Source organism: Gasterosteus aculeatus, chromosome 12 (assembly GCF_964276395.1).
Source record: "Gasterosteus aculeatus chromosome 12, fGasAcu3.hap1.1, whole genome shotgun sequence".
NCBI classification, from domain to species: Eukaryota; Metazoa; Chordata; class Actinopteri; order Perciformes; family Gasterosteidae; genus Gasterosteus; species Gasterosteus aculeatus.
In genome coordinates this window covers 4,482,956-4,495,255 of record NC_135700.1, presented here as the reverse complement: position 1 = coordinate 4,495,255, position 12,300 = coordinate 4,482,956, and the positions used below count along the sequence as shown (strand labels likewise).

General features: G+C 42.9%; 1 protein-coding gene across 4 annotated transcripts in view; it reads right to left on the bottom strand.

The window, feature by feature from the left end:
• The window catches only part of ano1a (anoctamin 1, calcium activated chloride channel a), a 55,528-nt gene that overhangs the window by 20,124 nt on the left and 23,104 nt on the right, over positions 1-12,300 (bottom strand). For all 4 annotated transcript variants that reach the window (XM_040204075.2, XM_078085281.1, XM_040204058.2 and 1 more), the window contains exons 6-11: positions 9,207-9,261; positions 8,413-8,464; positions 6,521-6,576; positions 6,258-6,299; positions 941-1,005; positions 122-256 (exon numbers count right to left, since the gene is read on the bottom strand). In XM_040204075.2, coding sequence (XP_040060009.2) covers positions 122-256; positions 941-1,005; positions 6,258-6,299; positions 6,521-6,576; positions 8,413-8,464; positions 9,207-9,261 — 405 coding nt within the window. The remainder of the gene's footprint in view (positions 1-121; positions 257-940; positions 1,006-6,257; positions 6,300-6,520; positions 6,577-8,412; positions 8,465-9,206; positions 9,262-12,300) is intronic.

The window sequence follows — 12,300 nt, the reverse complement described above, 5'->3', positions numbered from 1 at the left end:
ACCATTTACCGCCAGCTGGCTAGTTAGATAACTAGCGGATAACCGTGCAGCTGCAAGAGTATAAGTAACAAAATGAAGGGCGGTTTCTGTAGGAATAAAATGATAGTGTGTGTGTGTGTACCTCGGTATGTTACCGTCGACGGTGGCACAGCCGTAGAGGAATACGATGACTCCAACGATGGCTGCAGGGATCAGCATTTGAGTGTAGACTCCTAACCAGGCAAAATATAGTCCAACCTTCTCCCCAAAGTACTTCCTGTCGAAAGAAGCCCGTGATGTTTACATCATTTACAACATTAGTCCATAACTGTCAAACCCGTCATAATACCACACCCTTAAGTTAATGAGTCTTTAGCTTCTATACGGACAAGTTCAGCTAATTATTTGCATTGATTGGAGAAATAAAAAGCATCTGGGCTTAAAGTGTGACGTGAGATGGATATACAGGCAGGGCAATAAGTCTTTGGACTGTCACACAATTTTGCCTTTCAACGCAATTAGGAATGACTTGAAGTGCAGCGGTGAACATTTAATGTGTAAACTTTCAGCTTTAATTCAATAGATAAGAAAAAATCCACTTGATCACTTGGCGGATACAGATCCCCTGTTGTATAGTAGCTATGGCAGCTAATCTACTAGGCTAGTTATTCATTTTGCCACAGTGCCAAAAATAATTCCACCATCTCTGAAGTTGGTTGGTTGTTTATATTGTATCATTATCAGAGATTAAACCGTGTAACGGGTGATGGTGGGGGGGGGGGCGTACAGATCCCTGAGGGATGCATCTGAGGGAGACGCCCTCAGATGCATCCCACATTCCTAGTCTTTTCCCTGGATCACACGCAGCACATGACTTGTTTCTGTGGAAGAGCTTCAGCGGATCACTCTGAGACAGTCCTACGAGATCTGTGATTCTCCTGGTGGGAGTGACGGATCTGACCTGATGAGTCCAATAGGCTGGTACTTGTAGAAGACGCTGTAGCTGGCCCACTCCTCGTACAGCAGCTGTGAAGAGAGGCAAGAGTCGGTAATTATACGCAATTAGAGCAGGCGGCACAATCGTCCCATTTATGGGGAAAGCAGCTGTTAAAGCAAACAAATAATCCGTCCAGTTTTACTGGTTTGCTTGATGAATTCAGTATAGTCTAACAGGAAGTTCACAAAGATGGTGGTTAAGGCTGCAAATAAGCAGAATATATACGTTTCAGTGATTATCTAATTAACCAATTGATCCATTTTTTCAGTTGCAGTATTAAGCGGCTTTGCTGGGAATGAAATGCAAAAATAAGGCTTTTAATGTGAAAATTGCAGGAAGTATAAGAGTAATCGATTGAGGCTGATAAAAAGAACGACAAAGTGGGGGAGGAATGAAAAAGTGAAAGTGAGAGCAGCGGAGAGGCTGTTGTTGCTGTGGAAACATGCTGAATTATTTGGAACTTAATGGACCCGGCCCTTCATTAGCTGCTAGCCTTTCCTCGTTTATGGTGATCAGATATTATTTGCCCGCTGGCTTTTATGGTGATTTATTATTCATCACAGTGATGCACTAGAGATACAGTATATGCAGATATATTTTCAATTACATTTGAATAATGTGTTATTGATGCAGTGTATCCGTGTACTTGCTGTCCCAGGCAGCAGTGACGAGCTCGCGGTGTACAGGGAGATAACAAACCATCCAAAGAAGGTGCTGGATGACGGAAAATCAATGCAAATCAAAGACTAACCTGGGGGCCGTACCATACAGCCGCTTTCATTTTAAAGGGAGGCCTGGTTCCAATCCGGCAGGGATTTTGGTCAGGTCATGAATTCCAAAATCCCATCGATGACAATCTCAACATTGACTGCTTCCCCATTCTCACTATAGAACCTTTGACGGCAGATCTTTTTTACTTGATGAGGCCATGACTTTAATAATGGCTCACAAAGTCAGTTATAGGGAGACAGCTTGCAACACACGGTAAGCCAAAGGGGAATGCAGTCATTATGAGTATTAGCTGACCTACCAGTCTGTAAGCATTTTGTGAAGCACTCCGTTCCACCTCAAAATAGTTGAGGGAAGGGAGCTAAAAGGTCCGGAAGGAGGGACACGTTGTGCGTTTCTTTCGACTGGGGTTGGCTGTCTGAGCTCGCACACACTCGGCGTGCGCAGAGCAGAGGGACGATTACCTTGTGGCTTTAGCCTCCAAATCCGAGCTGCTCGCTTGTGAACTACGTTGGACCAAGGAAAAGAAAACGTGTAGGCAGGCTGAGCTCTCTGCTCTGTTGGGAGATGAGGCGACTTAAACCGAGTAACAGCAGAAGATCTTAAAGTAACGCTGCAGGGCTGATTCATGCGGCCCAAAGGCCACAGGCACTCATTGGCCCGTCTTGCAGATGCTCGAGTTGTATTTGGTTGTTCACAGGATGTTAGAAAAGCAGTGCAGGTAGATTTGTTTTGGTAACGTTTACGGAGTGAGATGGCACACGCAGATATTTCAATTGAAAAGATGCCGCTTTTGATATGATGGAGTGTGAGGAGACAAATCAAGTTTTGACCATTTGAAAAAGAAAATTGGCCCTGTGAGGATTATGGACACTTTTCTAAACCATATCCTCTCGTTTACTTGTCAACCTGCAACTGCTTTCGTATTTCCAGCTCTGGTGAAACACGCCCGAAGCGATGCACGATTTTTAATCTCACACGACTAAAGCACATCCTGGTACCTTGCCCCCCCCCACACACACACACACATTTGTACTTACAGGCAAACACAGACCCAACTGGTACAACTGGTCTGCCTGAATTTGAAAATATAAAATCTGTAATTTAAAAATAAAAGATAAAATATCCAAAAATTCAATTTCTTGATTCTTTATTAAGTGAAGAATCAATGTATATTTTCTTTAAAACAATTCAAGAGCTGAATCTACTATATCCAATCCAAAAATACTTACAACAATGTATTAAAAAATGAGTGGGTATTTGTTGTAGACCAAAACCACATTTTCAGGTTGAATTTTATTTTTCAAATGCTCCATAGAAGAGCATTAGTCAGGATTCGTTCTAAATAAAGATGGACTTCAGATATATCTGAATGCTTCTATTAATTGATTACAGAAGCATCCATGTGCAGTAGTATAATACTACAATGTCTCGCATAGAACGTACGACATTGAAATGCATCAAGATGTAGAATGGCAACTTTTTTGTCTTGCCTGGCAAATCTTTCCAAATGTAATCCTTATTTATTTGGTTAAATAACTTAGTTATTTGGATGAATAAAACCAACAGTTTGTCCTCCCAAGGTTCATTTTGTGATTTTTAGTTGTGACAGAAAGCAACCTGTGTGCGTGGCTGTAAAATGCAGCAGTCGTGACAGATTGGTCGGCCTCTTGTCATAGTTGATCAGCTCAACACCTGCTGATTTGATCAAATAAAGATTCAGGTCTTTCGTGGACGTTTTTCACACAGCGTGGCAACAACACAACTGTGCTTTCGGAAGCCATTCTAGAGCATATGAAATCAGGTCCAATGCTGACCAGCTGGAGGAAGCTCCTTTTGCACCCAAAATGCACCAGATGCAGGATCACACATCCACGCGAGTAATTTGGTATATCAGCTCCTGGGAAATTCAATATGTTAAATTATGAAACTATTTTGGTTAATGCAGATTGTTTCATCACTATCCTTCACTCTGTGTGTCTCTCTCTTCCTCTGGAAGATCCACAACTGCAAACTTGAATTTTATCTATTTTAATAAAACTCAGGAAAGACTGATGTTCTCCATCAGTTCATGTTTCATATGAGGCCAAATTCCTGCTCGCGCTGCAAAATGGTGAAGTTCAGTACTAAACTAAGCTTAAATGTATGGTTTAGTTGAAGGTGTTCGTTGACATGAAACCGTGCATTTGAGCTCAACGTCATTAATAACAAAATCGTGTATAATTTATGACGTTCCACTGATTGAGCGCGTTCTTAGAGGTCTTACCAAAACAACACTGATCCCCGAGTATGTGCACGCGTGTTTCCAAGCACAATTTACATGCAAATCACTGGCGTGTGATCCGGTCTGTACACTGACGATCATCATGAGCTCGGGTCCTACTGCTAGTAGGCAAAGAGCACATTAATCACTGTGAAAAGCTTATTTTATTCTCCAACACACTCTAATCACAGGCAGAGCAGCGAGACCTTTAATCACAAGAGGCAAATATTCAGAGGGTAGATTAAAGATAATGTTCTCATTCCATACGGAGAGCAAAATCTGTTTCTTTAGATGTACACATGGGATTATATATATATATATATATAATGTTGATGTGGAGGCACTTGCAAGCACAGAGCTAAAGCTTCTGCTGTTGCTTGAGAACAAGACGAGAGGGAATTATTAGGCCGTTGCCTTAGTGACACACGGCCCACAGTGTAATTATGGAGAGCGTTAGCAGGGGAGGAGATGACTTCAGACTCAATGTGAGCTCTTAGCTTCCCTCCCGCCGCCTGGTTACTTTCTCTGTAGTTGCTGAAGGCTCAGAGATGCACGTGGCATTAGCGTGGTAGCTTGTCATGCGTGGTAGGGTAGGATTCATTGAGTGGCATGTTTCTGTCTCTAGAGGAGCACTGGGTCGCATTAAGGGTGAAGGAGCAGACAGAAGGCTCTTGTGGTGGCGGGCGTGGTTGGGCGTAGCTTCCGAGGGGACAGAGAGAGGGATTGGTTCAGGCCAGGAAGAGGCCTCCGTTGCGGGGAAGTAACTAATTGTGTCTCTTCCTCCATATAAACACTGCAGTTAGCGAAGAGGCGTCTTTGGGAAGACAACGCCAGAGAGGAGACAGCCTGGGTTTCTCCGTCATCGTTCTTGTAAACGGCTGAATGATACTATTATAATCACTACTAAATGCTGCTATGATGCTTTTATAATCTCTATTTAAGCATTGCCGCTGCAAGGAATTGTGGGACAGAATTATCTCCTTTCCTTTCGTAAAGGATGGTCCAGTGGTTCCTGTGCTGAAGGAGATAAGGAAGCACTGACGCTCCTTTGCATTTAGAGGATATGAAGCTCTTATCATAGCGGCTACTTACACTCATTTCACTCATTTGAAGATTTAATTAATTCAAGACGGAGGCAGGTGAGCAATCAGCGGGAGTTCATTTTTTAAGTTAAAAAATAGAATATCTACCTAGCTTGTCTGCAGTTATTAATGAAAAGTCACTTTAATACCTTGACTAACCTCTTTTTGAGGCTGTGACGGTCTTATAGATAAAAGTGAGCTCCAGTAGACAAGTTATGAACCTGAAATATCACTTTCTAAGTCAGTAACGCTACAAAGGTTGGGAATATATACACAAAGAAACTGAACTAGGTTGCTTTGCTTCTTTTCTTTGTGGTGTGATAAACTAACTTGACATTTTGTTTGGTTTTACGGAGCAGGAAGAGGCAGCATCGAGCTGAAGGAGAACGATGTGTGTGGTGACGTTCAGCTACAGTAGCTTACACACGTTCTGTAATATCTTAAGTTAGTTAAAATAGCTTTTATCCTAAATAAGGAAAAATAAAAAGCCTTCACGTACAAGTTAATAAATGTGTTTGTCGTGGTCTTTTGTGGAGTATTGATTACTTTTAGCTGAAAGTACATGGCTTAACTTCATATATCATAATCCGGAGGTGAAAGTTAACTTCCTAAAATAAATGAAATAAGATAAGATTGCAGTCTCTGTGTATTTTTGGATTTTTGTGGGTTATTAAGGCTTTCACTGTCAAACCCGACAGGTTGCTAGGCAACGGGATCAGCGGAAGAAAAGTTAATGCGCCTCCCCCGTAGGCCACACCCATTGCAGAGACCCCTCCGTTCAGCCTACGCGGCTGTTGGAGGACCAGCCCAGGTCTACCGCCAAGGCTGCTGAAGGCTGCGGGCTACAAAGACGCAGCTCAATAAACTGAGACACAGCTACTGTTTGCCCCGACATACTTAAGATAATAATAATAATAGCACAGTTCTGACCTCATTTGAGAAACCTGCCAAGTCAGCTATCGAAACCCCTGAAGAGGATGAAACATCTCATTGGCTGAAACGCACCAAAACGAGGACACCATACCACTGCTCTGGTTGCTAGCCGAGGTTGCCGTGTCTGCGCGGTACAAGTGGATTTGAGTGGCTGTGCTGAACGTGAAGGCAGTGCGGCGTAGTTTCAGGCCGATGATTATCTGTTCATTGACGAGAAGTGTTGCTGTGTTGACGTCGGACTCAATGTATTGAGGGGTGGAATGGATCAACTTACCTTCCTGTCGTTGGCTTCTGCGTTCACACCCTCGATGTCTCCCTGTAACGATAAATACACTTTTTGGCCCATCATGCACATCATGAATAAGTGCTTTAATTTAACCTTAAAATACAATTTGCTAGAGCAGCAGACGCTTGGGTGATTTTCACATTACAAACGGGCTGAATTATAATTATTCTCTTGGTGGATAAGCAGCAATGTATCGACCGTATCGGCCGAGTCCAGCAGGGGACACAAGGAAGTGGGATGGTGATACTCACATCGTGCAGAGGATAAGCAGATGTGTAGACGCCGTTCGCCAGCAGACTGGTAATCCCTGTGATGAGGCACATTCAACGGGATTATAATCTAGGAGGAGACGCATGCAGCAGGGTAAAACTAATACGCAGTCAGAGCCAGAAAGGACTGTTGTTACATTTCCTCTTTGCAGTTCCAATGGATGACTTCTTGGTGAAGAATTACATACATGGAGGACGTTTTTTTTCAAGACGGATGTGGCATCATACACTGTGTGCACAATTATTAGGCAAGAGAGTATTTTGACCATATCATCCAAGCTGTTTTAACTTAAAATTGGATTTAAGCATATCCAGTGATGTTGTGTAATGGGGGAGGGTGTGGCCTAAGGAGATTAACACCCTATATCAAGGTGTGCATCATGATTAGGCAGCTTCTTTTCCTCAAAATGGGCACAAAAAGAAATCTAACAGTCTCTGAAAAGTCAAAATTCATACAAGGTATTTTAGTGGGAAGCAGCACTTTAGAAATTGGGAAGATGTTGGGACGTGATCACAGAACGATCAAACGTGACGCTACCAGGAGCCCATTATCCTCCAGTGCCTCCATATTCCAGAACTGCAACCTACCTGGAGTGCTCAGAAGAACAAGGTGTTCAGTGCTCAGAGACACGGCCAAGCTAAGGGAGGCTGAAACCCGACCACCACTGAACAAGACTTATTAGGTTGAAATGTCAAGACTGGGCGAAGAACAATCTGAAGACAGATTCTTCAACGGTTTTATGGCCTGATGAGATGAGGGTGACTCTCGGCGGACCAGATGAACCGGCCTGTGGCTGGACCAGTAACGGCCACAGAGCTCCACGAGGTGGAGGTGGGGTTCTGCTATTATAAAAGATGACAGAGTTGGACCTTTTCGGGTTGAACATTGACTAAAAATCAACTCCCAAACCTACTTGACACTTTCCTTAAGCAGTGGTACAGGAAAAGGTCTGTTCTCCATCACATGCATCGGAATAACGGCGTGGCCAGTTGAGGCCTTAAAGGTGAAAAATAATGACATGCACCCCTCCTCACCTGACCTAAACCCTGTGTAATATAAAATACAACTTGCCTAATAACTGTGCACACAGGGAAGAGTTGTAATGGTTTGGTACAGTTAAAGGAAAGCAGGAAGCAAACCTTGAAGAGTAATTTTGGTATATTGGAACTTTGCCCATCGTTCCTATTTGTGATGATGAGAAGGTGTCTGGTGAAAGTAAGTACGGTCGTCAAAGCAACATTCAAGACTGGTGCCAAACTTGTGAACAAAAGCAATCTTCTGTAATTGTTTAGAAATGTCAAGAGAGACTAGAGTTTGCCACTCACACAACAATTGACCTTCAGGTGGCGCATGTTAGATTGTCCTTGTGAGCCAAGATCGAGAACACTTTGAAGCAAATGTGACTACATGTTAAGTAGACTATGTGGACTTTCTCGACCTTTAAGATATGCCCTTTTTAAGTTTGCCTTATATTTACTCACGCTTTTCCCCATCAAAAAATAACCTGCAATTCTCAGATGTTCTCCAGATGACTTCACCTACACGACACTCAAGAGGCTGTTGACCTCATGCAAGGCTGAAGAATCGGACCAGTTATTAATGTGTAAATGACGGAAGCAGCACACAGTTAGCTTTAACAAAATGGCAGCATCAACAGGTTTCTTTCCCTCAGGAGCATGAATCTGCACGTTAAGTCGGGAGGGACAGGGGCAGACTTTATATTCCAGCCATTCTGAGTAAATCCAAATCGGAGTTCACTAGACTTGTTGGTCAGAGAAGACCTCTGCTGAGGTGGTAATTAGGCTTTACTTATGAGCGCAGCACCTATATTAATGCAATATTGATGTATTAGAGTGACAGGCAGAGATCTTACCCATGGAGTATTTGGCTCTAGTGCATTTAGTCCTCTTCAGTACCTCGTAGACCTGTCGATACAAGAAAGCAGTGACTGTTTTACTTGTTTAATAGCGCAGGTGAGGCGAGCTTTGTCGTGTTCGTGCTCAGGGAGGCTGAGCGTTTTATCGATGGGAGCTGACGACGGCACTGATTGAGGATCCAATCCAGTAATGAGAAGCCAATCATATTACCGAGTCAAGCCCTGCGAGGTGCGGTGTGGGTGGAGGCGCGTATGCCAATGCAGCAGCACACACACGCAAATGAGCAGAATTCATTGGTTTTTCATGGGATTCACAAAGAAGCAAGAAGGTCTTAGTCAGAGGAGCGATTCATGGTCCATGCGAGAGGAGGGGGATTTACAGACATGAATAAAAGATGTCATACCCAGCCGTCATTGTGCTGAATAAAACAGTTTGTAAAGGAGCTACCTTAAGCCAGCCGATCTGACGCCTATGTCATGAACTGGGCACCTTGGTTTGTGGCCGCTGTAACGGTTGAAGAAGTGACATGCTGAGTGTTAAACAGACACTTTACTTAGAAGTTTTGTTGCTAAAACCTAACCAAGGAGTTTTGTTGACTAAACCTAAGCAAGTAGGTTTCTTTCCCCAAGCTGAACAGATTTTAAACTGAAGTTGTTTCCTGTGAACCCGGAAGCTTTATTTTGAAAAGGTCTGTACACTCACGGAAAGAGGACATTGACAGGCTCATAGCTTGAAACGTAGTGCCAGTGTCTGTAGTGACAAACGGTCTTCTAATAGAACTAATACTTACAATTGAGTTCCTGGTCTTGCTGTCAAAGAACTTGTCCCGGTCAGAAAGATCAAATCTGGGGAAGAATATACATGTGTTTTACCATGTTCTTCTTTAAGTATGAGAAAGACAAATAGAGGAGAACCAAGATGAACAACACTCACTGTATAGCAGATGCATGTGCTGAGAAATGTGAATAAAACTAATACCAAGTGGCATGATGTAGGTTGATACACAAGTACAATAAGTGCAATGTCAAGTGAAAGAGATACAACAAAAAGGATGAGATAATAGAAAGGTCTGTCAATCATGTTGCAGATAGTTCCTTTGCAACCGAGATTTGCATCACTGCACGTACTGTGTGTACAGCGATTTCTGAGATGTTTAAGTTGACCAAAGAATTTCTCCCTCTCAATCAATTGGAATTGGTTTCCTAAATCCGGCTTCAATAGATGCCCCATGAAACGAGCTTCCTGTGACACAACTACCCTATGAGATCAATTACCTCCTTCCACGCGCTCACTCCCTCCTCGGGACTGTTTATGGTCACTCGCTTCCTTTTCTACTCTGTTATCGGCTCTGTGCTTGGCCTACTTCTTGTTCTGGAAGCAGCCGCAAAAACTACACATCTTTAGAAATGCATTTCATATTGGCGAGCAGTAACCTCACAAGATAACAGGCAATGGAAATATATAAGATAAATAATAATACATATTAATATATACAGTATATATAACTTATCAAATATCTTTCTTCATTTGTCTATTTTAAGAAAACCAATTTTGTATCCGTAAAATGCTTTGAATTACCCATAAACCCCAAACCTGATAAATACAATTTTGAATAACAATAAGTAGGAATATATGTATAATATGACCTCACACTTGACCTCAAATTGCACTCAAAACTATGAAAATAGATATGAAAGACCATCATATTATTTGGTGCAAAGGACCATTGTTGATCAGTGATAGGAACGGAAACCCCTGATTAGATCTATGATGCAAGCTTCTGATCAGTGTTACAATCCAAACTGAGTTTCAACAATCAGACGCACCATTAATGTTACTGCAACCTTAAAAGATGCTTAATTGCATGTAATAGCATGCGAAACGCTCAAAATGAGAGCGAACATCTGTTTATCTACAGACATTTGACTGTTTTATGGGAATAAAATGTGTCAGTTTAACCCTTAAGCGTTAAAAGGTAACATGTTGCCCTATTAACTTGCATCATAATGTTAGTTTCTTAGCATAGCTTCCTAGTTATCTGCCGTGGTTATAAATGGAGGTAATTACGAGGAGTGTGTGCGCACTGAGTGGGCCGCTGCTGTCAGTCACTTTCTACTTGTGTGGCTGGTGCTGCTCGTTGGCGCTGAAAAAGCAGAGACCTTTTTCCGTGTTGCCCCTGCTTCCAATGTGAGACTGGTCTAAATATGGAAGCAGCATGTGGAGAACAGACAGATTTGAAATTGATGGGAGTTAAACATTTGAAAGCCACTCTACACTATATAATCTGTGACTAGGCTTAATCTCATGGAACATGCCGGCATTGTTATCAGATCCGACAAAGACGAAGTGATGGAGAAGATGTGGAGGGCGATCTCCTACTGGCTGTTAGTCAGAGATGTAAATATAGCTGCCCACTGCCCACTCGCTCCTCCATATGTCCCAGCAGGCTGACATTTATGCGAAGGCATTCTTCTTCTCTGATCACTGCCTTTGGAAGTGTGTCGGGACTCAATAGGAAGCGTCAGTAGAGTCAGAAATTTATGTTGAGAAATGTAGAGGACTTGTGATTTCCTCGAGGAACCAAGAGAATGTCTCACTTCAGCCTTCGTGTCATGCTGTTAAAGGACTTTTTGGGGGGTTAAATTTACACCTTTGTGGTTGCGACAGAATGGAAAAACACTATTACACTACAAAATGTGACAAAAATGAATGAGCTCTAAAAGCTGGGGAGAATTTCACCATAGTCTTGGTATCTCACCAATCCTGAAATATCAGACTGAACTGTGAGATAATCATGACAGTTTGGTGGGATTTTCTTTCTCGGATGTTCAGAATTGGAGTCGCCTATTCTGCCTCTTTCCGGAAATTCTTATCACACAGTGCACCATAATACACTGTACCACATTTATGATAACGTTTACACCAATGGGCTCACACTATTCCTCTACCAACCTGCATAAAATTGGAGACTCTAGACATCCGTGTACTGTGTGTTTAACCACATCCAGGTTCCTTTCTTTGATATCAACATATTATGGCTATAAGCTGTAAACACAGATGTTGTGATCCACTGAGCAAGCAAACACTTACTTGTCCAACATACACAAGGCAACTTCAGCATTTATGTTAAAATGTTTTTTGGGGCATAAGAGGAAATTCTTCCACTCTTCTCCTTTTAGCTCAGTTTTGCTCTCCAGCAGCTCTCTTTAGCTGCTGAAGGATCCGCTGTGTAAACACGGCAAACACAACGTCCTCAATCAGTGGCCCTGTGCATCTGAAGGCCCCCTTTAAATAAGCCTTAGAGATCCGGTAAGGAGCTCGGACGTCTGGGCGGAACTTGGAGTTGAGACGCTACTCCTTCGTGTCAAAAGGAGGAAGCGGACGGGCAAAAAGGAGCAAGTGGAGGTGGTTAGGGCATCTACTGTAACTAGGATGCATTCCACTGGACGTTTAAGGCGCGCCCAACTGGTAAGAGAGCCCAGGGAAGACCCGGGACACGCTGGAGGGATTATGTCTCCCAGCTGCCCCGGAACCCCTCGGAAAATGTGGCAGGCGAGAGGAAAGTCTGGGTGAGCCTGCTGCCACTGCAAACCGACTCCAGAGACACACAGCAAAATGGATGGATGGATGGACGGGTCAACATTACTAGACGGTCAAAGCAACGGATTCTAAGAGCAGCAAAGTCTGCATTGGGCATCGAGAAGGGCGCCTGGATGGCTAAAACACACTTATTTTCAAGTTAAGCAAACCAAATAGTCAAACCTAAAAACTGAGTAAAACTACATTGGAAGTTTATTTTGAAAAGACGATGTAACTAGCGGAAACTGACACGCTGTCCCTGATACTTAAAGATGAGGCCAGAGAGTTCAACTAGGCTGGCACAG